Raw genomic sequence first — 27053 nt, 5'->3', positions numbered from 1 at the left:
AGCACAGCTCAGCGCCGTGGTATGCTCCTCCTGCACTATGTGGGAAATCAGGGATGCATTGTGGTGCTGGAGCTGCGAATGGATACATACTGGAGCATTCGCGATGCTGAGGACGTCGTCGATATCACGTTTAATGAGATGGTCACACCGCAGGTAAAGGCTGCACAGGCAGGAAGGGAATGGGTGACTGCCAGGCAGAGTAGTAGGCGCAGGCAAGCAGTGCAGGGGTCCCCTGTAGTCATCCCCCCCTCAAACAGATATACCGCTTTGGATATTGTTGGGGGAGATGGCTTACCGGGGGAAGACAGCAGCAGCCAACTTCCTGGTACCGTTGGTGGTTATGCTGCACAGGACGTGAGGGAAAAGAGTGGCAGAGCTATAGTAATAGGAGATTCTACTGTAAGGGGAATAGATAGGTGTTTCTGCGGCCACAAACGAGACTCCAGGATGGTATGTTGCCTCCCTGGTGCAAGGGACAAGGATGTCTCGGAGCGGCTGCGGAGCATTTTGGGAGGGGAGGGTGAACAGCCCGTTGTCGTGGTGCATATAGGTGCCAACGATATAGGTAAAAGCCGGGATGAGGTCGTAAAAGCTGAATATAGGGAGTTAGGAGGTAAATTAAAAATTAGGACCTCAAAGGTAGTAATCTCAGGATTGCTACCAGTGCCACGTGCTAGTCAGAGTAGAAACAGAAGGATATTTCAGAAGAATACGTGGCTAGAGGAATGGTGCAAGGGGGAGGGATTCAAATTCCTGGGACCGGCTCTGGGAGAGGTGGGACCAGTACAAACCGGACGGTTTGCACCTGGGCAGGACCGGGACCGATGTCCTAGGGGAAGTGTTTGCCAGTGCTGTGGGGGAGGGTTTAAAATAAAATGGCAGGGGGTTGGGAACCTGTGCAAGGAGACACAGGAAAGGGAAACAAGGATAGAAGCAAAAGGCAGGAAGGAGAAAAGCAAAAGTGGTAATCAGAGAAATCAAGGGTTTAAATCAAACATGGCCACAGTAAATAATAATTCTAAAAGTTCTAAGAGTGTTAAAAAAACAAGCCTGAAGGCTCTGTGTCTTAATGCGAGCGCCATTTGTAATAAGGTGGATGAATTAGCTGCGCAAATAGATATAAATGGATATGATATGATTGGGATTACGGAAACATGGCTGCATAGTGACCAAGGCTGGGAACTCAACATCCAGGGGTATTCAATATTCAGGAAAGACAGGCAAAAAGGAAAAGGAGGTGGGGTAGCATTGCTGGTTAAAGAGATTAACACAATTGTAAGGAAGGATATTAGCCCTGATGATGAGGAATCTGTATGGGCAGAGCGGAGAAATACCAAGGGGCAGAAAACGTTAGTAGGAGTTGTATACAGACCCCCAAACAGTAATGCGGAGGTTGGGGATGGCATTAAACAAGAAATTAGAGATGTGTGCAATAAGGGCACAGGGTGAACATGGGTGACTTTAATCTACATATAGATTTGGCTAACCAAATTAGTAACAATACTGTGGAGGAGGAATTCCTGGAGTGTATACGGGATGGTTTCCTGGGCCAATATGTCGAGGAACCAACTAGAGATCAGGCCATCTTAGACTGGGTATTATGTAATGAGAAAGGAATAATTAACAATCTTGTTGTGCGAGGCCCCTTGGGGCGGAGCGATCATAATATGATCGAATTCTTCATCAAGATGGAGAGTGAAGTATTTGACTCAGAGACTAGGGCCCTGAATTTAAATAAAGGAAACTACGATGGTATGAGGCGCGAGTTGGGTAGGATTGATTGGGGAATGTTACTCAAAGGGTTGACGATGGATAGGCAATGGCAAACATTTAAAGATCGCATGCATGAACTACAGAATTTGTTGATCCACGTTTGGCATAAAAATAAAACAAAAAAGGTGACTCAACCGTGACTAACAAGTGAAATTAGGGATAGCATAAGATCCAAGGAGAGGACATAGAAATTGGCCAGAAAAAGCAGCAAACCTGAGGATTGGGAGCAGTTTAGGATTCAGCAAAGGAGGACAAAAGGAATAATTAAGAGGGGGAAAATAGAGTATGAGAGTAAGCTTTCAGGTAACATAAAAACTGACTGTAAAAGTTTCTATAGATATGTGAAGAGAAAAAGATTGGTGAAGTCAAGTGTAGGTCCCTTGCAGTCAGAATCAGGGGAATTTATAATGGGGAACAAAGAAATGGCAGACCAATTAAATACATACTTTGGTTCTGTCTTCACAAAGGAGGACACAAATAACCTCCCAGAGATGTCGGGAACATAGGGTCTAATGAGAGGGAGGAACTGGATGAAATCAGTATTTATAGGGAAATGGTGTTAGGGAAATTGATGGGATTGAAGGCCGATAAATCTCCAGGACCTGATAATCTGCATCCTAGGGTACTTAAGGAAGTGGCCCTAGAAATAGTAGATGCATTGCTGGTCATCTTCCAAAATTCTATAGACTTGAACAGTTCCCATGGATTGGAGGGTAGCTAATGTTACCCCACTGTTCAAAAAAGGTGGTAGAGAGAACAGGGAATTATAGACCGGTAAGCCTGACATCAGTAGTGGGGAAAATGCTAGAGTCCATTATAAAAGATGTAATAGCAGAGCACTTGGAAAACAGTGACAGGATCGGACAAAGTCAACATGGATTTACAAAAGGTAAATCGCGCTGAACTAATCTACTGGAATTTTTTGAGGATGTAACTGGTAGAATAGATAAGGGAGAACCAGTGGGTGTGTGTATTTGGGCTTTCAGAAGGCTTTCGATAAGGTCCGCATAAGAGATTAGCGTGTTAAGTTAAGGCACATGGGATTGGGGGCAAGGTACTGACTTGGATAGAGAACTGGTTGGCAGACAGGAAGCACAGAGTTGGAATAAACAGGTCTTTTTCCGAGTGGGGTACCGCAGGGATCGGTCCTAGGACCCCAGCTATTCACAATATATATTAACGATCTAGACAAGGGAACTAGATATAATATCTCCAAGTTTGCAGACGACACAAAGCTGGGTGGGCAAGTGTGCTGCGAGGAGGATGTCGAGAAACTCCAGTATGATTTGGACAGGTTGGCTGATTGGGCAGGTGCATGGCAGATGCAGTATAATGTGGATAAATGCGAGGTTATCCACTTTGGTGGCAAAAACAGGAAGGCAGATTATTATCTGAACGGCAATAGATTGGGAGAAGGGGAAGTGCAACGAGACCTGGGTGTCCTTGTGCACCAGTAGCTGAAGGTAAGTATGCAGGTGCAGCAGGTGGTTAAGAAGGCAAATGGTACGTTGGTCTTCGTAGCGAGAGGGTTCGAGTACAGGAACAAGGATGTCTTGCTGCAGTTGTACAGGGCCTTGGTGAGACCACACCTTGAGTATTGTGTGCAGTTTTGGTCGCCCTGTTTGAGGAAGGATGTTCTTGCCATGGAGGGAGTGCAGCGAAGATTCACCACCAGACTGATACCTGGGATGGCAGGAATGACGTACGAGGAGAGATTGTGTCGATTGAGCTTATACTCGCTGGAGTTTAGAAGAATGAGAGGGGATCTCATTGAAACTTATAAAATTCTAACAGGACTAGACACAGGAAGGATGTTCCCGATGGGGAAGTCCAGAACCAGGGGTTACAGTCTAAGGATAAGTGGTAAGCCATTTAGGAGAGATGAGGAGGAATTTCTTCACCCAGAGAGTGGTGAACCTGTGGAATTCTCTACCACATAAGGCAGTAGAGGCCAATTCATTAAATATATTCAAGAAGGAGTTAGATATATTTCTTAAGGCTAAAGGGATCAAGGGATATGGGGAGAAGGCAGGGACAGGGTACTGAGTTTGGATGATCGGCCATGATCTCATTGAATGGCGGAGCAGGCTCAAGGGGTCGAATGGCCTACTCCTGCTCCTATCTTTCTATGCTCCTTTACTACAAGGTTATTAATTAACCCTATCTCATTGCACAATACTAGATCTAAAATAGCCTGTTCCCTAGTTTGTTCCTCAACATACTGATCTAGAAAAGTATTAGCTCCACCCAAAGTGATTCTAGGTCTTAGTTATCCAAGCCAAGATCCTTTCTCTTTACTGTCTTTATCAACCCTTATCAGGGCTCGCCCCACCCCCTGCCACTTTCCCATTCTGTCTATCTCTTCGAAACATCAAGTAACCTGGAATATTTAGTTCCCAACCTTGGTCACTCTGCAACCACGTCTCCGTAATGCCTATTAGATCAAACACATTTATTTCTATCTGTTTTGTTGCAAATGTTTCGTTCATTCAGATATAATGCCTTTAGCTTTAACTTTTTTCTATTTTTGCCTGATATCACCTTAGTCACTGATGCCCCATTACCTTCGTTAAGCTCTCTGTCCCTTACTGACCCGCTCTGCTTATTTTTACCCAAAACACTACTCTGCTCTACAGCCTTGACATTTCTCTTACTGCTTTTGAATTTATCCTTTCCCAAATCCTACCACCACTTCATTAATTTAAAGCACTATCTACCACCCGAGTTATTTGACTCACCAGGACACTGATCCCAGCCTGGTTTAAGTGCAGCTCCCTCTTTCCCCAGTACTGGTGCCAGTGCCCCATGAATTGAAACCCCTCCCACAACAATCTTTCAGCCACGCATTTAACTTTTTGATCTGCTAGTCCCTATGCCAATTTGCACATAGCTCAGGTAACAATCAAGGGATTATTACTGGTGAAGTTCTGCATTTTAATTTCGACCCGAGCTCCTCAAACACTCTCAGCAGTACCTCATTCAGAGTTCTACATATGTCGTTGGTTCCTACGTGAACCACACCAACTGGATCCTCCCCTCCAAATTCATCACTAGCCGCGAGGAGATATCATTAACCATGGAACCAGGCAGACAACACAGCCTTTGGAACGCCCAGTCAAGGCTGCAGAGAACAGTATCTATCCTCGCCTATACTGTCCCCTACCACTACAACATTCCATTTCACTCCCCCCACTTGAATGGCCTTCTGAACCGTGGTGACGTGGTCAGTTTGCTCATCCACCCTGCAGATTTTGCCCTCATCCACACAGGCAGCAAGAACCTCATACCTGTTGGACAAGGGCAAAGGCCAAGGCCCCTCCAGCACTGCACCTGACCCCTTACCTGCTGGAGTTGCAGTTACACCCTCTTGTCCCTAACCACTACCCAGACCTGTACCACTACCTAACCCAAGGTGTGTGACCCAAGTGGGGAACCTGTGGAACTCTCTACCACTGAAGGCAGTTGAGGCCAACTCATTAAATATATCCAAGAAGGAGTTAGATATATTTCTTAAGGCTAAAGGGATCAAGGAATATTGGGAGAAAGCAGGGATAGGGTACTGAATTTTGATGATCAGCCATGATCTCATTAAATGGCGGAACAGGCTCAAAGGGCCGAATGGCCTACTCCTGCTCCTATCTTCTATGTTTCTATGAAGCTGTCCATGCCCCCATGCAACAAGGTCTGGACAACGTTCAGGCTTGGGCTGATAAGTGGCAGGTAACATTCGTGCCACAGAAGTGCAAGGCAATGACTATCTCCAACAAGCGAGAGTCTAACCACCTCCCCTTGACATTCAACGGCATTACCATCACCGAATCTCCTACCATCAACATCCTGGGGGTCACCATTGACCAGAAACTTAACTGGACCAGCCACATAAATACTGTAGCAACAAGAGCAGGTTAGAAGCTAGGTATTCTGCAGTGAGTGTCTCACCTCCTGACTCCCCAAAGCCTTTCCACCATCTACAAGGCACAAGTAAGGACTGTGATGAAATACTCTCTACTTGCCTGGATGAGTGCAGCTCCAACAACACTCAAGAAGCTCAACACCATCCAGGACAAAGCAGCCCACTTGATTGGCACACCATCCACCACCTTAAACATTCACTCCCTCCACCACAGGAGTACCGTGGCTGCAGTGTGTACCATCTACAAGATGCACTGCAGCAACTCGCCAAGGCTTCTTCAGCAGCACCTCCCAAACCCACGACCTCTTCCACCTAGAAGGACAAGGGCAGTAGATGCATGGGAACACCACCAGCTCCAAGTCACACATCATCCCGACTTAGAAGTATATCGCCGATCCTTCATCGCCGCTGGGTCAAAATCCTGGAACTCCCTACCTAACAGCACTGTGGGGATACCTTCACCACTGCAGCGGTTCAAGGCGGTGGCTCACCACCACCTTCTCAAGAGCAATTAGGGATGTGCAATAAATGCTAGACTTGCCAGTGACGCCCACATCCCATAAACAAATAAAAAGAAATGCTGGAAAGCAGGAATAAAAACAGAAAATTCTGGAAATACACGCAAGAACATAAGAAATAGGAGTCGTTGGCCATTTGGCCCTTCGAGCCTGCTCCGCCATTCAATAAGATCATGGCTGATCTTCTACCTCATCTCCACATTCCTGCACTATCCCCATATCCCTCGATTCCCTGAATATTAAAAAATCTATCGATTTCTGTCTTGAATATACTCAACGACTGAGCCTCCCCAGCCCTACGGGAAATTTCTCCTCATCTCAGTCCTAAGTGGCCGACCCCTTATTCTGAGACTGTGACCCCTGGTTCTAGACTCCCCAGCCAGGGGAAGCAGCCTCCCAGCATCTACTCTGTCAAGCCCTGTAAGAATTCTTCTAAACTCTACAGATTTTTTTTTAATCCATTCATGGGATATGGGCGTTGCTGGCAATGCCAGCATTTATTGCCCATCCCTAATTGCCCTTGAGAAGGTGGTGAAGATCCGCCTTCTTGAACTGCTGCAGTCCATGTGGTGAAGGTACTCCCACAGTGCTGTTAGGGAGGGAGTTCCAGGATTTTGACTCAGCAACGATGAAGGAACGGCGATATACTTCCAAGTCAGGATGGTGAGTGACTTGGAGGGGAACTTGGAGCTGGTGGTGTTCCCATGCGCCTGCTGCCCTTGTCCTTGTGGTAGAGGTCACAGGTTTGGAAGGTGCTGCCGAAGAAACCTTGGCGAGTTGCTGCAGTGCATCTTGTAGATGGTACACACTGCAGCCACGGTACACCGGTGGTGGAAGGAGTGAATGTTTAAGGTGGTCTATGGGGTGCCAATCAAGCCAATATAGGCCTAGTCTACTCAATCTCTCCTCATAGACAACCCCCCCCCCCCAGCCCAGGAACCAGTCTGGTGAACCTTCGTTGCACTCCCTCTATGGCAAGTATATCCTTCCTTCGGTAAGGAGACTAAAACTGTGCACAATACTCCAGGTGTGGGCTCACTAAGGCCCTATATAATTGCAGTAAGACGTCTTTACTCTTATACTCAATTCCTCTTGTAATAAAGGCCAACATACCATTTGCTTTCCTAATTGCTTGCTGTACCTGCATGTTACCTTTCAGTGAATCATGTACAAGGACACCCAAGTCCCTCTGAACACCAACATTTCCCAATCTCCCATTTAAAAAATATTCTGCTTTTCTATTTTTCCTACCAAAGTGGATAACTTCACATTATACTTAATTTGCCATGTGCTTGCCCACTCACTTAGCTTGACTATATCCCCTTGAAGCGTCCTTGAATCCGCCTCACAACTTACATTCCCACCCAGCTTTGTATCATGAGCAAACTTCGATATGTTACATTTGGTCCCCTCATCCAAATCATTGATGTAGATTGTGAATAGCTGAGGCCCAAGCACTAAGCTTTGTGGTGCCCCACTAGTTACAGCCTGCCAACCCGAAAATTACACATTTATTCCTACTATCTGTTTTCTGTCCATTAACCAATCCTCAATCCATTCGAGTATATGACCCCCAATCCCATGAGCCCTAATTTTGTTTAATAACCTGTGTGGCACCTTATCAAATACTTTCTGAAAATCCAAATACACCACATCCACTGGTTCCCCCTTATCTGTTCTGCTAGTTACAACCTCAAAAAACTCTTAACAGATTTGTCAAACATGATTTCCCTTTCATAAATCCATGTTGACTCTGTCCAATCCTATTTTTATTTTTTAGTGCCCTGTTACCACGTCCTTAGTAATAGATTGTAGCATGTTCCCTACTACTGATATCTAGCTAACTGGTGTGTAGTTTCCTGTTTTCTCTTTCCCTCCTTTCTTAAATAGGGGGGTTACATTTGCTTCTGTGGGAACTGTTCTAGAATCTATGGAATGTGGGATAATGACAACCAATGTATCCACTATCTATATAGCCACCTCTTTCAAACCCCTAGGATGTAGGCCATCAGGTCCAGGGTATTTATCGGCTTTCAGTCCCATTAATTTCTCCAGTACTGCTTTAATACTAATACTAATTTCTTTCAGTTCCTCATTCTCGCCAGACCCTTGGTTCTCCATTATTTCCGGGAAGTTTTTGCTTCTTCTTCCGTGAAGACAGACACAAAGTATTTGTTTAATTTCTTTGCCATTTCCTTATTCCCCATTATAATTTCTCCTGTCTCAGCCTGTAAGGGACCCACATTTACTTTTGCTAATTTTTTCCTTTTTACATACCCATAGAAGCTTTTACAGTCTGTTTTTATGTCTCTCGCTAGTTTACTCTCATATTCTATTTTCCCTTTCTTTATCAATTTCCTGGTCCTCCTTTGCTGAATTCTAAAATCCTCCCAAATGTGCCTTAAAGGAATGTATATGTGTTGTAAATTATGTATTAATTCTTTAAATGCTAGACATTGCTTCTCTACCGTCATACCTTTTCATATAGTTTCACAATCTACCTTAGCCAACTGGCCCCTCATACCTACATAGTTTGCTTTGTTTAGATTTAAGACCCTAGTTTCGGATTTAACTAAATCACTTTTCAAACTCAATATAAAATTCTATCATATTATGGTCACTCTTCCCTAAAGGCCCCTTTACTACAAGGTTATTAATTAATCCTTTCTCATTGCACAATACTAGATCTAAAATAGCTTGTCCCCTAGTTGGTTCCTCAACATACTGATCTAGAAAACTATCTTGCATACATTCCATGAATTCGTCCTCCACACTATTACTGCAAATTTGGCTTGCTCAGTCTATATGTAGATCAAAGTCCCCCATGATTACTGTATTACCCTTGTTACATACGCCTCTAATTTCCTGATTTATACTCTGCCCTACATTACAACTACTGTTTGGGGGCCTATAAACAACTCCCACCAATGTTTTCTACCCCTTGCTGTTCCTTAGCTCCACCCAAACTGATTCTATTTCTTGATTTTTGGAGTGAAGATCCTTACTCAGCAGGCCAGGCAGCATCTGTGGAGAGAGAAACAATGGCCCAGATTTTAAGGTGGTAATGATGGCAAAACTGTCAGCATTCGCCGTCATTACTCCTCTGAAACGGATAGCAACTTCTGGAGACCGCACACGATAAATGTGAAAATCCAGAAATTGCTGTCAGTCATTCTCTGCTCCTCCACAGGCTGTGCTGTGGAACTTCCCGGAGCCCGCAATCAATTCAAATCACACTGAACTGATGAAAATTTCCCCTATTATGCTGGAATATCACTCTTAAAATCCCCCCAAAAAGTTAAACCTCATCAAAAGGAGGTGTAACTGGGGTTTTAATGGCACACTGACTGCTGAACAACAGTTCTAGCCCTGAAAAACTAATTCAATATTTGTGAAGTGTCAAATTTTTTAAATGGTTAATATAATTTTTTTTAAGTTTGTTATTTCAGCTTCTACCATAATCCTATGTGTATGTCCCAAACTTTATTTTGCCCTCTGTAAAAATGATTAAGTGCATTTTACTTCCTGGTTTGCTGTCTGTGAGAATTCTTCAATGTGATTAGCCACTTAGCCAGCTTGATGACATCACCTATTGCTGCACACTGGAGATTCCCTTGGCTTGGAGCCAGAATCAAATGAATGTCGAGAGGGGTGAAATTCATGCCACAGAGATCACTAGATCTTTGTGGGCAGCTTTCTTCGAGGTCAGTGGCAAGCGCTGTCGCTTCGCCACTGACCGCAAATCCCAGGCCAAAGTTAACGTTTTAGGCCGATGACCTTTGGGTCATCAACCTGAAACGTTCTCTTTGTTTCTCCACAGATGTTGTCTGATCTGCTGAGTATTTCCAGCATTTTCTGGATTATCGTTATTCTAGTCTATCTTGGTATAGTTAAAATTGCCCAATATTAATACCCAATTTCTCTTACATATCCCTCTGAACTGTCTGCAGATCTCGCCTTGTGTCTGATATTCACTGTTTGGTGGCCTGGCATGCACACCAGGGATTGTACTAATTCCATTCCTAACTCTGAACACTATCCATATAGATTCCTTCTTAATGCAATGCCCTAAGGAACATAGGAACTGGAGTAGGCCATTCAGCCCCCCGAGCCTGTCCCACCATTCAGTTAGATCATGGCTGATCTGTAATCCTTGCATTTTAGTGCTGTCTTAGAATCCTTTAACAACACTGCCACTCACTGCCCTTTTTTCACTCATGCCATGCAAGTGCCTTTTTATAAATTAACCTAATTGAACCAGACTTTAATACACCCTTTTAAATTCCAGGACTGCTTGCATTTTTTTGCGACATTATAGCCATTTGCCTGTTCAGGTGGATGTAAAACAACAGCATTCAAAGAACTACAAGGCAACCTCTTGGCTAACATTTATACCTCAATCAACAACCCCAAAACAGACTAACCAGTGATTTATCTCATTGCTGGTTTGCAAGGAGCTTGCCACGTGTTAATTGACTGCCACATTTGTATACATTATTGTCTACACATCCAAAGTAATTAATTGGCTGTGAAGGAATTTGGACAGACTGAAGAGGTGAAAGATGCTACACAAATGCAAGCTCTTTCTTTTCTTTCTATTTGAACCAGTTCTGCCAAATTTCTAGGGCTCCTTATGCTTTGGAATCCGCTCCATTTTCAACTGCTGGATGGATTCCGCCGCACCAACAACTAAAAAAAACCCAGCCGGTCACTCTCACTTTCTGACACCCCAGCCTGTCACGCTCACTTTCTGACACCCCAGCCTGTCACTCTCACTTTCTGACACCCCAGCCTGTCACTCTCACTTTCTGACACCCCAGCCTGTCACTCTCACTTTCTGACACCCCAGCCTGTCACGCTCACTTTCTGACACCCCAGCCTGTCACTCTCACTTTCTGACACCCCAGCCGGTCACTCTCACTTTCTGACACCCCAGCCGGTCACTCACTTTCTGACACCCCAGCCTGTCACTCTCACTTTCTGACACCCCAGCCTGTCACTCTCACTTTGACACCCCAGCTTGTCACTCTCACTTTGACACCCGCCTGTCACTCTCACTTTCTGACACCCCATCACTTTCTGACCAGAAGCTTTTCGCAGTTCTCATGTTGCTGACCAGCAAGCTGGAGCATCTAATGACAGTGGCAACATTCATGTATGCCATCGCCACAGTCCAGATTTGGTTCTGCATTCCTCTATTGGTGATCGTGAAACCTCAATTTATGTTACAGCACCACTACCCCTAAGTTGAGGCGGTCAATGGTACCAGTTCTTTAACACAAAGGGGACATTAGTGATGTGCAGCAGTTTGAATCTAAATGAAGAATCAATATTCTGGATCTATTTGCTAAACATATGTGACTAATCTAAAAACACTTAGAAAAATGCATACTAGAATTCCTTTTGAACTCTCAAGCTACTTGAGTATTTTATTTTGCTGTACAATGATGTGGTACAGTAAAAAATTTAAGCAATGAGACAGGTTGTCTTCCAGGCCAGTAGACGTTTGCAATAACAGTCAGCTCTGTTTCTTGTTTATATTTCTTGTCTGGCCCTGTTAACATCTTCGTTTGCTGACGCATTTTTTTTTTGATACTATTGAGACGTTTACATTTACGTCGCTTTCGCCTTTGAGGTCGTTTGCCGCAACCCATCGCTCTGTTCGAGCTTGATGTTCCCAGGGTGTGTACCTACCTTGCGGTGCATGCATCTTTATATAGCTTACAACACAAGCTGGCTGCTCTTCACAACATCAACTCCATTGTGACATCGGCTTAGCTCACTTGCACAGCGAATTTCTGGGGCCCAGATATGGTATGTTTTAGGATATATGTGACATGGATTGTGACATCAGCGTGACACTGCTGCCTTATTAGGCATTAGTGTTCATCAATGTCATCCTCTGCATCCTCGTCTAATTAGTGACATTTCTGTTAGATAAATTAAACATCAGTGGAAAAAGGAGGCAACCACATGGGCATGCTGCTGCACTGGCAAAGTCTCGGATAAGACACTGTACCTGTTCCCATGTTAGTTCACAGAAATTTGAAATTGCGCATTACTAATTGTGTTTATCTTACTTTCCTTATGATAATATATAAAGACTTAAGGGCAACCCACCTAATTTGTACCCATTAAAGCTCTCAAATTTTCCTGGTCAGTCAAGTAACTGGTAGATGGTCTGAAATTTCTCCAATGCAGCTCCCTTCAACAGTTAAACTGAAAACCTTCAGGTAGCTTGGTTTAAATGAAAATCCCAAGAGCTGAGTTTAATCTGCAGCCTCTACAGTCACTGTTGTTAATGAAAGCGTTTTATTTTTCAAGAGAATATATACGAAGGGTGGCAGGCTTACCACTTACAACAGTTGAGGGCCAGAAAATGGAACTGTTCACTGATAAGAGCCACAGGTTTGGATTCACAACACAGGACTGATTTTCCACAATACGCAGGTATTGTGTCAGTTTACTATATTCACAGAATCACAGAAACCCCACAGTGCAGATAGAGGCCATTTCGGCCCATCGAGCCTGCACCGACACATATCCCACCCGATCCCCGTAACCCCTACACCAACACATATCCCACCCTGTCCCTGCAACCCCACGTATTTAATCCCCCTAACACTAAGGGTCAATTTATCGTAGCCAATCAACCTAACCCGCACATCTTTGGACTGTGGGAGGAAACCGGAGCACCCGGAGGAAACCCACGCAAACACGGGGAGAATGTGCAAACTCCACACAGACAGTCACCCGAGGCTGGATTCGAACCCGGGTCTCTGGCGCTGTGAGGCAACAGTGCTAACCACTATGCCACCGTGTAATCCCATCCCAATGACGCACTTATAGTCATTCTTTCACACAAGCCGATGTCACAATGGAGTTGACCTTCTGAAGAACAGCCAGCTTGTATTGGAAGCTAAATAAAGAGGCATGCACTGCAAGATAGGTACACATCCCGGGCGTTGGAGTGCACCCCTTGTTACAATCAAATGTTAAGAACCTCAGACCTTCCTCTGTTGTACCTCTAACAGCACATCCTGCACCTCTTCATCGAAGAGGCCAGCGCTGTTATCTGGCCCTTGGCAAGGTCTTTAAAGTTACTGCCGCACACCCTAACACCTCGTCTACTTATGCCGGGAATTCCTTGGGGGTTGCCCTGGTCGGTCATCGTAGCTTTGGTGGAAGCTCGACGGAGACCCCAGACAGATGAGTAAACGGGGTTTCCGGCGACCTTCTGCTGAAGTTATGGCTGCCGATCAGAAAAACAACCAAGGACTTTCCCGGCAAGAGTGTTGCCACTTGCAACCACAGTGTTCGCTTGCACACGTAGAAAATGCTCAAATTAATCCAGTGAGCTTGGCTCCTGTAGGGAGTTTGCAAAATTCCCCCACCTCGCCTGCTTTCCGAATCAAACAAAGTTGGCCACTTTTTAAACGTACAAAATGGAGTTCTGGGACACGTGACCAGAAAGCTGCTGGAAGCGAGTCATTTTTTCTCCCCAGCAACAAGACTGGAGACAGGGCCTGGAATTCCACAGTCCCTATGTGGATTCCAGGCCAGACATGGAATTGAATATGTAATAGCAAGTCGCCAGTAGGCCGGTAAGAACAATGAACCTGGTTGCACTGCAATCAGGGTTAAGCTAGTTAAAACCATCATCGGGCCCATCCTAACAGATCCAATCATATCAGAAACCGTTTTAGAGGACTAGGCACCAGAGACACCATTGTGTGACTGAAACCAAAAACAATGAGGGCCGGTGATAAGGCCGTTAGTGGGAAATCGGCCGTTTTGCAGCCATTTACAGTTAACGAAGTAACCTGGGACACCTCTCGATCTGGGGGAGGCAAGGCAGATCGAGAGAGTATAACTGTTTTTAGTAAGCAGACAGAAAGAGAAGTTGGAGACACTTCGACTTGGAACACACTTTGGGAGAGACAGCTTCTACACTTCACTTCGATTTCATCCTGGGACTTCGCTGCAAAAGGAAACGTCGAGGACTCTACTGGGAGAAGCAGTCTCCAAGACGGGGAAGGCTATGCGCAGCAGGCCCATGCTTTGGTAAGCAGGCGAAGCTCCCGGTCCGTACTGCCTCCCGATTTAAACCTGACTGTTTCCGCCCCCCCCCCCAACCCCGCCGTGCCCACCACCTCAGGCAGGGATTCAGAGTGGAACCAGGAAGACACGGGACGGAGTGCACCATCCCGGTACGGACCGGAGCCCAGAGCGGGCCTCGCTAAACGGCGCAGCTCGACCCAGGAGGGAAGCCTTTTCGCCCAGCCAAGGAGGAAGATCCACTACCTGACTGACGGGAGTGTGTGGGGCCAGTGCACACTGAACTTTACCAGGCCAGACCAACTAAAGCTGCAGTCCCAGGACAACCTAAAGGCCTTTGTTCCAATGTGTTGGGTGAGCATGAGAGTCTGACCCCCCCCTTTAGTTCGACCTAGGTTAGGGATAGTGTAGGAGGTGGGGATAAGGCTAAGGGGAGTGTTAATGTGTGATACCCCTCGATGTGTCGTACTCCTTCCCGCACTCGCGTGCCCTCTGTTTTGAATATATAGTATTCCTTTTTTTTTTTTAAAGTGTATAGAGCTGTAGCCTTGGTTTAGTATCGTTGAACCAATTAATTTCTCTGCTTGCTTGTTTTGTTTTATTTTTCTCTCAATAAAACCGTTATTATTTTAACCTTTCACCTGCTTGTCTGTCTCGAGCTTGTTATTCTGCGCATCAGCTGCCTGGTAGGATCCCAGTGTCAGAACTAAGTGGGAGTGTGGGGATGCCTCGAAAACGTCCACTGGGTCAGGCCCAGGCCAAACCGACCACCCAACCAACAACCCCTACAAAATGGTGACCGCGGCAGGACACTGGGCGCAGGCATCTGGTGTTGTAGATGGCGAGTCGAATGAGACAAACTTGATGGACGAGAGAATCTCGGACTGTGTGTTCAGGAAGGTGAATCTCACTAAGTGGATCACCGCTCTGCTGAAGGCTGGCCGTCCGGTGGACGCTGCAGCTCAGTGGACGCAGGGGAGGGAACACAAGAGATCTCTTGAAAAGGCTGTGTGGCTGTGCTGCTACAAAAAGCAGGTACAGCTCCTGGATGGGCTCGTCGCAGCCCAGGCAGCCAGGTTAAAGGAGCTGGAACTGGAAGTCCAGGAGAAGGCTCAGGCAGGAGAGAAGTTAGTTGTGGCGCTGCAGGCTCTCGCACAGGAGAGGGTACAGCTCTTAGGGGATTATAATTCCCAGTTGGAATACCTGCGGTGTCAAGTCACCAAGGCCAAGGGGAATGAGTTTAGGCTGCGGGACAAAAGTGCCCGCTTGGTAAAGGAAGTAAAAGAACAGGAGGAGAAAGTCAGGGAAGTGAAGGCAGCCTATAAGCTGGCCAGTGAACAGGGGTTCGGGAAAGCTGACCACAGCCCCTGTCAGGAGAAGATAGAGAGTCTTAGCCGAGCCCTCCGGAAGGCAAAGGGCATGGTATGCCTGATGAATCCGAAGGTGGGTCAGGCGGATTTTCTGGGGAACGAGGGTAGGACCATTTCGCCATCCCAAGTGGTACCTAGGGAGGCAATAGAGGAAAGAGAGGAAACCGCGCGTCCACCACCCACTACTCCGAGGAGGTGAAGGCGGAGGTGGTCCAAGCCCCAGCTAGGACGGGAGCGCGGGCCCATGTGCCCGGCCCGGCAGCTGAGGTTAGGTCCGCCCGCCGAAAAGGAAAGGGAAGGGCCTCTCCAGAACCAGTTTGTGGTCCCTTTTAATACCCAACAGCTTAGGAGTATGGTGAGCCATATTCCAAAGCTCTCCCAGAAGGGAGATCCATCAGTTCATTTTAGGGAGGTAGAGCAGGCAGCCAGCGTCAACGACTGTGATGACGCTGAGCAGGCCAAAATGCTGCTATTTTCCCAAGAAAGCAGCCTCCTCCAGTCCCTCTCTGACAGGGATAAAAGAGGTCAGAGTGGGTACGAGGAGCTCAAGGACGCAGTCTTAGAGGCATTGGGCATGGATGAGGGTAGTCCGTTCTCCCGTGTGGAGAAAACGGTCCAATTGGTGGAAGAGACTCCACAAGCTTTCGCGGACCGGCTGTGGCCGGTGTACCGGAGAGCTTGCCCAGGGACACCCAACCGGGCGTTCCTGAACGGAGATCTCCTGACCCATTGGCTCCGTTGCTTGGTGGCGAACAGCCTGCCGCAAGTTAGAGCAAAAGCGGAAGTTTGGTTCGACCCCAAGGACCCCGGGGCCACAGAAGCCGGGGTGATCCGGCAGCTCACCCTAGCCTACAAGAACGGTCGGGCAGCCGAGGCGCTCCCAGCGAAAGGGAAGCTGCATGAGGCAAAACCCGGGCCGGGTAGGAAGGAGTGGCGCCAGGAAGGGACTACCCCAACACACCCCAAACTTAATTGTTACGGGTGTGGTAAAGATGGCCACTGGCGGAAGGAGTGTAGAAACCCTTGGAAAGAGACCAGGGGGAAGGTGCCCACTGCCCCAGCCCAACCGGCGGGGGCAGGACCCAGCCAGGTCGAGATAATACTGGACGCCGTACAGTCCGTATTGTCTGGCCAGGGGAAGGTAGCAATGGCCAACGGCGCTCTTACTCCGGCAGCCCCAGCCAATTCCCAACGCTGACTAGCAAGAACGCAACCGGTCCACCTCTGCTCTGTCCGCTATGACGAGTGGGAGAGACCCCTCGTGGAGATGGAGGTGGAGAGGCTGAAGGGGACCTATCTGCTGGATACGGGAGCATCAAGCACCGTAATCTATGCAGATAACCCCGCCGCCTCGCCAGCGGGGTCCCCTACAGTCTATCGGGATTTACAGGGAAGGAACAAGCTGGGTCGGTGTCCATCCCGCTTTCCATCAAGTTGGGACCACTCCACACCACATGGAAGTGCATCCTGATGAGGTGGGAGGTGGAGGGTGGAAGGGGAGTCCTGGGGGCCGACTTCATTGTAGGTCACGGGATTCTGGTGGATCTAAGGAACCACTGCTTGTGGGGAGCAGGTGGAATAAAGGATGGTGAGGTAGTAGTGATCCCGGGAAAGGAAGGGAAGGGGACTCTCTGCACCATGAAGCCAAAGGGAGGCTACGACCTCGGGCTTATGGTCAGTGGTGTACCCGAGGAGTTTCGGGCATTCGTGAAGGCGCACCTGGCCACGTTTGCCACTCACCAGCACGACTGCGGTAGGGTCACGGGGTTTGAGGTCACGGTAGACGGGGCTCCCATGGCCAGACCACAGAAACAGTATAATTTCCCAAGGGAAGCTGAGCCAGACATGGAAGCAGCCATGTCCTCCCTAATGCAGCAAGCAGTTCTGAGACCTATAGCAACCCACGTGAACTCTCCATTGTGGCCGGTGAGGAAACCGGACGGTGCCTGGAGAGCCACGGTGGACTATCGGGTCCTCAATAGTAACATTCCTGCCTGCGCCCCCACCGTGGCAGCAGTCGCTGACCTAATTGGGAGTATCCCAGCATCCGCGACCACGTTCACGGTACTGGATATTTCAAACGAGTTTTGGTCCATCCCTGTACGGAGGGAGGACCAGTACAAGTTTGCCTTTACGTTTAGGGGGCAACAGTACACTTGGAACTGCTTGCCACAGGGCTTTCACAACAGCCCCAGCATCTTCCATCAGTGCATGGCAGGTAGCATCAAGGAGTTTAGCCAGCCCAGACAACTAGTCCAATATGTGGACGACCTACTCCTCTTCACCGATTCAAAGGAGGAGCATGGCCCACTATTGGCCGAGTTGCTGGAGCTGTTAGGGCAGAAGGGGTTTAAAGTTAACCCCAAGAAAGCGCAGATCGGCCGGCAGGAGGTAAAATTCCTGGGCCTGACCGTGCGCGCTGGAGAAAGGGCCATAGATAAGGCCAGGAGGGAGGCGGTGCAAGAGCTACCGATCCCAAAAACAGTATCGGGTGTGAGGTTGTTTCTAGGACTGACCGGTTACTGTCGAGATTTTATTGAGGACTATGCAGCCTCGGCAGCTCCTCTGCTCCGACTCCTGCACAAGGGAGTGGAGTGGCGTTGGGATGAGGAGTGCCAGGCAGCGTTTGTCGGGCTCAAAGAGAATCTGCAGACCGCACCAGCCCTGGGAGCCATAGATGAGGGAAAGGAGTTTTTTTCTGGAGGTAGCAGCCAGCGGGGACAGCCTGAGCTCAGTGCTGCTTCAAGAGCGGCACGGCCGGCTGCGGCCCGTGGTATACTCCTCCAGGGTGCTCACTGATGTTGAGAGGAGCTACTCCAATTGCGAGAGGCATCTGTTAACCACGTCCGCGAGTTCTGTGCAGACTGTCTCGTGTGCGCTGCAAACAACCCTGACCCCCGGAAAAGGAAGGTGCCCATCGGACACATCAGGCGGGTAGAGGGACCATGGCAGTCGATCCAGGTCCACTACATCGGGCCCCTACCCACCGCCCAGGGAGGCTTTAAGTACTGCCTAGTCCTGGTGGATGTGTTCACCAAGTGGGTGGAAGCCTTCCCCTGTAAAAATGCCACGGCTCTGGGAACTGCAAGGATCCTAGTCCGAGAGGTGTTCTCGCGGTGGGGACTACCACAGTATGTGGAGTCCGACCGGGGGAGTCACTTCACCGGACAGGTGATGCAGACGGCCCTTATGCTGTTGGGCATTGAGGGAAAGTGGCATGTAGCTCACAATCCACAGTCATCCGGGATTGTGGAGCGCATGAACCGGACCCTCAAGGAACGGTTGAGAAAGGAGACGGTGGACTCGCCCCGCAAATGGGCCGAGATCCTGCCGTTAGTGTTGATGGGGATCCGGGCCAGCCAGTCAAAAAGCACGGGGTACTCCCCGTACGAGCTGATGACAGGCAGGGTCATGCGGACCCCCACCCATGTGTTAGCGTCGCTGCTTGCGGAGGGGTAACTCCGGGAGGTGAATCGGGACAAGTTCGCCTGAACCCTCTATGAGCACCTGAAGCAGGTCCATGGGCAGGCAGCGGGGAACATGGGGAGGCAGCATCAGAGTAACCGATTGCTGCTGGAACCGAAAGGGCACCAAGAATGGGAAGTGGGAGACCAGGTCATGGTCAGGAATTATGCCAGAGTAGGAAGTTTGGAGCCTTTGTACATGGGGCCCTTTAGTGTGGTAGACAAAGCCAGCCCCATGGTGTACGCTGTGAAAATGCCCAGCGTACAAAGTGGTTTCATATCAACCAGTGCAAGCTGTTTAAGCCAAGCAGGGCTGGACAGCTGGCTGGTCAGGGGTTGGGGAATAGAAATCCCCAGCCCGATATGGGAATCAGGTCACAGACCGCAGCAGGTCTGGTGACGTGTCTGAAGGGAGGAGCCACCGGCGAGTGGGGCGTTCCTCCACTTCTGTGGGATGTGGCTGAGGGGGAGGAACCCGAGAGCGGCGTCTCTAGCCTCAGCTCGGGTATAGAGGGGGAGGAGCCCGAGGGCAGCGCCGCCGCTCTCAGTTCAGATGAGGGGGGGGGGGGGGGGGGGGAGACCGAGGAGAGTAGCCCCGCCCCTAGCTCAGGTGTAGGGAAGGAGGGACCTGAGGTCAGGAACCCCGCCCCGGACCCCGTTGTGGGAACAGGGGGTGGAGACCTGCGGGTCGCAGCAGTAGGCTGCAGCGGGACGTTTGTCCCAACGGTAGGAGGGGGGATGGATGCAAGGGAGCGGCAGCCCGAGTCAAGGGACCACCGGCCAGGAAAGCTCCACCCGCCCTCAGGAGGTCTTCCCGCACACCCCAGCCCAAGAAGATGTGGTCACCCATCTTCCATTTGCCCAGAGCCGTCCCGAGGATTAGGAAAGCGGAGGACAGGAGTCCCCAGCGGCTGGCCACAGACCGTGAAGGGGCCATAGGTAGGGACACCGCGGGCCCGCCGGAAGCAATGGCAAGCCGGGGCCCTACCAAGGACTGACTTAGCCGTCCGGAGACGGGCGGCGGATGCATATAGTATATTATAAGTTAAGTTAGGTTTATAAGTTTAGTGGTTAAGTAAGTCTTGTTGCTCACAGTGTATGTGTTTGGGTTCGAGGTCGAGGGACCCAACCACTGCTTAACCCAGGCCAGAGCATCTCCGGAGAGACCTGGCTGCATGTTCCTTTTTGTTTTACAGAGAGGCGTTCGCGCATGGCAGCTGGCCATCCTGCTCGCCCTAATCGAGGGGAGCAGAGGACTCTGGGGAGACGTAGAAGACTCCCACGTTTTTGGGTGCTCCGGACCGAGAGCTCCGGTAGTCACTGCAGGGAGCTGTGAGAGAGACTCCGAGGGACCTGCCACCTACACCCACCAGGGGCGCTGCCCCGGATGGGTCGGGTCCAATTCCACCTGGTATTCTGACCAGCCCGATTTCACCTACGGCGAGGCATCCCTAGTGTGTCCCACGGTGGAAATAGTGGCTGCGCGTGTGGGAGTCATCGTTGGCAAGAAGGTCTGCCTGACCTGCACCGGAAGGATCCCGGCCACGCGACGGTGGTGGATCCGCAAGTTAAAGAATGACTTAAAAGACGCTTCAGCCACGTGGGTGCGAATGGACAATGACACCCACCGAACTGTCACTGCTACGGCAGAAAGGACAAGTGTCTGTTGGGACAAATGGTGGGAATCAGAGCAAGGGATTTATGTGTGTGTGTATGTGGGGATCGAAGGAGGCCTGCCCCGCAGGAATCTCAGTTGTCTTCTCTGCCGCCTGGCAGGACCAGGGGAAGGGGATAAGGTGGGGCTCTCACATAGGTTCATGCATGGTCTTTCAAGGGGCAGCCCCAGTTAAAGCCACGGAACTGGTGGCGCGCACCCGCAAGCCGTTACCCACCAATCCACCTAATAGGTCACCCCGGGAAGGGTGCCCTACCACCACGAAGGGACCTGGGAATGGACTGGTACTAGTGCCTACCGATCAGGTGCTGTACCAGGGGGTACACTACGCGGTGGCCTCGGTGATCTTAAATCTCACCGAGGTACATCTACCCGAGTGGTGCCCCAAGGAAACAGAACAGTTATACCAGGCCCTCTTAAAGGACATGTCCGGGAGGTTAATTTGATTTTTCTAGTGGGGATAGGACTGAACTCTACACTGCACCACGCGAGTTTTTGGGCGACACGGGGAGACAGAGAAGGGGTATTTTGGGTGATACTTTCACCGCGTTTAATACTGGGACTTCTGTCATCAACTCTTTAGACGACATTGAGTTACAGACCCAGATAAATGAGCTGAAAACACAGCTAAAGGGGATTCTCATGGATGAGAACAAAGTAGTGAGCTCGGAGGTGCATGAGGACCAGGCTATGACGGTCCATTTGAAGGAAATCATAGCAGAGTTGGAGAAGCATGTGAAAACGGTAAATGCTCTCATACGGGAGGACAGGAATGCGTCTGACCAAGCAGCGCAGAGCGCGGTGTGCATACTGTACGGGGCATGGTTACTGGGCGAGGGCCGCAGTAATCTGGAGGACCTGAAACAGGGTTTGGTCCCCCCCTGGATCAGTAACAAACACCTCGCCGCCTTCCACCCGTATGAGAACGCATTGAGCCCGTGCCAACTCCGGCTAGCCTCCGAGGCTTATCCAGTTCCCATGGACTGTGGTCGGTCTAACCACACAGTCATGGGAGTGGTTGTTAGGATGCCGGTCATGGGTAGGACAGCCCGACCCGCACCAGTGTACAGGGTGGAGAATATTGGAGTGATCCAAGGGGGTGCGCGCATTCATTTCGCCGCGGTCCCGCCTTACGTCATCAAGTGGGAGCACGAAATGACAGGCACGGACCTTTCAGGGTGCCGGAGCCGGGGAGCACACATAATCCTGTGTCCCCAGCACTTGAATGCCTTTTTAAGACCGCAGTGTGGGTTCAGAGCTGCTGGCGCGAAGCCTATAAATTACACCAAGGTAGGCGATGGCACAAGGCCACGTTCCCCCCCAGGTGGCATATATAGGAGGTGGGACCTACTGTGTCACCACCGGCGCGTCCCACTACCGGCACGGACAGCACAGCTGGTGTGCGGTGAGCGATAGCAGTTTATGTTTCAAACCCGAGGCAGATGTTCAAGTGGCCCAGGAACTAATTGTCCCCATCCCGGAGCCCTCCACCGTTCACCTCACTGTTAAAGAGAATGTAACCAACTTGTTACGGTATGTAGCACACTTCGGCTACGAGATTCCCCCTCTCCCTGAACACCTCGCAAAGCTACTGAAGGCCGTAGTGGTTTCCCAAAAACACTTTTACACCCTAGAGCAAAAGGCGATAGATATAGGGTCCAAGATTTTGGATATAGTGGTTCCACCGTGGTGGGATATTTTTGAGAGTATAGAGGTCCCCTCGTGGATCCGTCTGGCCTCCCACATCCTGGTGGTGTGTCAGATAGGGATCGTACTGTACCTAGTCTGCGTGCAGTGTAGAGGGACGGGTCGGTTGACACAGTTCCGCAAACCAAAGAACTTGGCAGGAACACTACGTGGGAATCAACGGGGATTCGTCTGCGTAAACCCTCCCAAGGGACTCTCCGTACTATGAGAATTCTTGCGGCGCAGTTGTTAATAAAGATTGTGAATGATGGATGTACCGAACTGAGCAGGGACGTCGGAGCCCCTCCATGTTTGGATGTAAGTAATGTAATGTACTTGGTTGATTTTTCCTTTTCTAGCAGCTTGTGTACACCACGGTCTCGCGTTATGGGAAGTGCGATGTATCACGGGTATCTGTAGAGGGGAGAGATTAATCTAAGGGGAAGGTCGACTAAGGAGGGCCAGAATTATGATGCATAATAATTTTTCTTGAAAATTCCATTACGTATCACAGGGGGGTGTAGGGAGTTTGCAAAATTCCCCCACCTCGCCTGCTTTCCGAATCAAACAAAGTTGGCTACTTTTTAAACGTACAAAATGGAGTTCTGGGACATGTGACCAGAAAGCTGCTGGAAGCGAGTCATTTTTTCTCCCCAGCAACAAGACTGGAGACAGGGCCTGGAATTCCACAGTCCCTATGTGGATTCCAGGCCAGACATGGAATTGAATATGTAATAGCAAGTCGCCAGTAGGCCGGTAAGAACAATGAAACTGGTTGCACTGCAATCAGGGTTAAGCTAGTTAAAACCATCGGGCCCATCCTAACAGATCCAATCATATCAGAAACCGTTTTAGAGGACTAGGCACCAGAGACACCATTGTGTGACTGAAACCAAAAACAATGAGGGCCGGTGATAAGGCCGTTAGTGGGAAATCGGCCGTTTTGCAGCCATTTACAGTTAACGAAGTAACCTGGGACACCTCTCGATCTGGGGGAGGCAAGGCAGATCGAGAGAGTATAACTGTTTTTAGTAAGCAGACAGAAAGAGCAGTTGGAGACACTTCGACTTGGAACACACTTTGGGAGAGACAGCTTCTACACTTCACTTCGATTTCATCCTGGGACTTCGCTGCAAAAGGAAACTTCGAGGACTCTACTGGGAGAAGCTGTCTCCAAGACGGGGAAGGCTATGCGCAGCAGGCCCATGCTTTGGTAAGCAGGCGAAGCTCCCGGTCCGTACTGCCTCCCGATTTAAACCTGACTGTTTCCGCCCCCCCCCCCCCAACCCCCCCGTGCCCACCACCTAGGGCAGGGATTCAGAGTGGAACCAGGAAGACACGGGACGGAGTACACCATCCCGGTACGGACCGGAGCCCAGAGCGGGCCTCGCTAAACGGCGCAGCCCGACCCAGGAGGGAAGCCTTTTCGCCCAGCCAAGGAGGAAGATCCACTACCTGACTGACGGGAGTGTGTGTGGCCAGTGCACACTGAACTTTACCAGGCCAGACCAACTAAAGCTGCAGTCCCAGGACAACCTAAAGGCCTTGTTCCAATGCGTTGGGTGAGCATGAGAGTCTGACCCCCCCCCTTAGTTCGACCTAGGTTAGGGATAGTGTAGGAGGTGGGGATAAGGCTAAGGGGAGTGTTAATGTGTGATACCCCTCGATGTGTCGTACTCCTTCCCGCACTCGCGTGCCCTCTGTTTTGAATATATAGTATTCCTTTTTTTTTTAAAGTGTATAGAGCTGTAGCCTTGGTTTAGTATTGTTGAACCAATTAATTTCTCTGCTTGCTTGTTTTGTTTTATTTTTCTCTCAATAAAACCGTTATTATTTTAACCTTTCACCTGCTTGTCTGTCTCGAGCTTGTTATTCTGCGCATCAGCTGCCTGGTAGGATCCCAGTGTCAGAACTAAGTGGGAGTGTGGGGACGCCTCGAAAACGTCCACTGGGTCAGGCCTGGGCCAAACCGACCACCCAACCAACAACCCCTACACTCCCCACTGTACAAGCCGAGTATGTGGCGCACACCATGATCTCTGGCTCTTTTTCTCCAGGATGGTGGGATTGGCACTTCAGACTTGTACAACTAACCTAGCCACAGCATTTGAAACCATAGGGTAACTTCCGCAAGGCTGCACTCCTGGAAGCACGGATTGGAGAATCAGACACAGAGGTCATGAGCTCAAATGATTTGCAACACTCCCAATTTTCTTGCAATTGATCATTGGAGCCTCACGAATTGCACAGATCTTGGAGTCCGATTCTCCAGTTCGTTTTCCCTTTGAGCGAGGCTCCTCACCAGCAACATTGACTCAAACTACAATGCTGAAATTAACCCCAAATGGACAACCTTCCTTAGTGCCATCTTGTTGAGCAAATCATGAAGAACACAGTCTCGTTAAAAAAAGGGCAACTTACTGTTCAATATTTTGGAATCACACCTAACAGATAATCTGGGCATTTATTTCATTGTTGTTTGTGTGAGCTTGCTGTGCACAAATTGCCTGCTGTGTTTCCCTAAATTACAACAGTGACTACACTTCAAAAGTAGTTAATTGACTGTAAAGCAATTCGAGATGTCCCGAGGTTGTGAAAGGCGCTATATAAATGCAAGTTCTTTCTTATAAAATTTACAGTGTAGCAGAGTTCATTCATTTATTGACCTTCATGGAGGCTAATGCCATTTGCTTGTCTGGTCAGTGAACAAATGAATGAACTCTCCCAAACTGTACTGTGCAGTCACAACAGCCGATGGTTTTCCGTTTTCTTCTCAGTGAAGGAAAGGAGGAACGATCCCATGCTGCTTCCATGGACACCATTGTGCTCGGACCTCCAAAGTGATAGAATGCCACAACTGTGCAATGGGACCATCTCCATCAGCTGCCATGGGGTCAGCCAACAGTGCCCTCGCCTCCAAAGCAAGGATTAACTGCTATTGAATGCCTTCGCTGCCGGTTATTAAAATGGTATTTAAGAACCACAGTAGCCATTGAAGCGCCACATATTTCTGTCCAGATGATATAGTTCACAGCCAAAATTAAACAGTTACCGGTTACCATGACTACTGGGGGCAGACTTTCTCCCCCCCCCCCCTTCTCCATTCGAGCATGTCTTGCAGAATACCGCCATAGCTATGGGTTTGGGTTCAATTCATTATCGCGCCCTACTTTCCCCGCAGGTGCAGAAACACCCCTACAAATGCAAGGGTGCTCACCTGTTCGCTGCAGCGGTACAAATACCCGCTGACTTCGAGGCCTTCTGAAGGCCACTGTCAAAAAGGTCCAAATTCAATGAGCGAGTTCATTTCCAGGAGTCTGTCAAACAGATGTCCCGGAAAATGAGGTGGGAAACAGTTTAATGTTGCTCTTTGCAACATTTTCTGTTTGCTTTGCACTACACAAAAAGAGATGCATGTGAGGCATAAACCAACAGAAAATCTAATACCTAATACTTCACTAGTCTAATAAATGTAAAGATCTGGTAAAAGTCTAGAATCAGAAAAGCTTGCCCGTTCCACATACTACCAACTCTACCATAGACTCCACCATACATGTAATCTGTTGAATGCAAGTGCAGTATAGTTTATGATCTTAATGATAATCAAAGGAAGCTACAATAGCTATCCCACTTTTCAACCCTCACTATTTTTTACTGTTTCTTGGCCACTGATGGCATTTTGTTGTTCTAAGCAGCTCTGTGTTCTCTGGAGTATGCAATTATCTACTTGACATTCTGACCATCAAGCGGATTCCTAAACATATATTTACCCAATTCTTTTTTCACAGAGAACTCACGGTTGCAGAAGATTGTGTTCAGTGTTGAAATGCACTGCAGCCCTCCCCAACCATTAGATCAATGCAATTTCCTGGAAATAGAAGTTGCCTGTAATATCCAATTCCATAAACAGCTGAGCTACTTGTCTGATTACAACACTGAACAAATTGGGTCTATACAGGTCAGCTCACTATAAATGGTTCAAACTTTAGCTCTTGCAATGACACAGCACTAAATAATTTAGTATTTTCCAACAGGCAAATATGTGAACAGGATTCTATGTATGGCAGTGCTTCATTATACCATGGTTACAAAGCGTGCTCGAGGCATCTAATAACAAATCCTCAATACTGCACTAATTTTTACTCCACTTTGATTCTTCAATTCAGTGCTGGACTCCTAATAGGCTGGGTAGATGAATCAAACAGCCTCTAAGATCTAGCAGCACCATCATTCACTGCCTTAACAAATGGAGAGAAAACTTATTATTCAGAAGTAGATACGTGAGTGGATGCAGCTAGTCAGGATTATTTTGGGCCCCTACCTTCTTCGTTTCTCTCAGTCTTTTCAGGTGCGGGAAGAGGCCGTAACGGGACAATGAGATCATCTGGAGCCAGGCCTTCCTCTGCATGCTTCTCGGAGACATGAGTTAGTAACTCATCTCGGCTTGGGGAAAACAGGTTACACAGTTTGCACATGAAGATGGAAACCAGCTCTGGTCAATGGGAGATAAAAGAAAAAGCAAAAATAGTTAGCTACAGAAGATTTGATACAAGTTATTTTATTAAAGCTTATTTGCATGTTATTTGGAAATCTAGG

General features: G+C 48.7%; 1 protein-coding gene across 2 annotated transcripts in view; it reads right to left on the bottom strand.

Moving 5' to 3' along the window:
- zfat (zinc finger and AT hook domain containing) overlaps positions 1-27053 on the bottom strand; it is a 209263-nt gene that overhangs the window by 170346 nt on the left and 11864 nt on the right. For both annotated transcript variants that reach the window (XM_085992470.1, XM_085992468.1), the window contains exon 2: positions 26779-26949. In XM_085992470.1, the coding sequence (XP_085848596.1) occupies positions 26779-26949 (171 nt within the window). The remainder of the gene's footprint in view (positions 1-26778; positions 26950-27053) is intronic.

This window comes from Somniosus microcephalus, chromosome 7, assembly GCF_052327205.1.
Source record: "Somniosus microcephalus isolate GS21.2 chromosome 7, FLI_Smic_1.0, whole genome shotgun sequence".
NCBI lineage: Eukaryota > Metazoa > Chordata > Chondrichthyes > Squaliformes > Somniosidae > Somniosus > Somniosus microcephalus.
The sequence above is the reverse complement of the archived record's forward strand: the minus strand, read 5'-3'. Positions and strand labels throughout refer to the sequence as shown.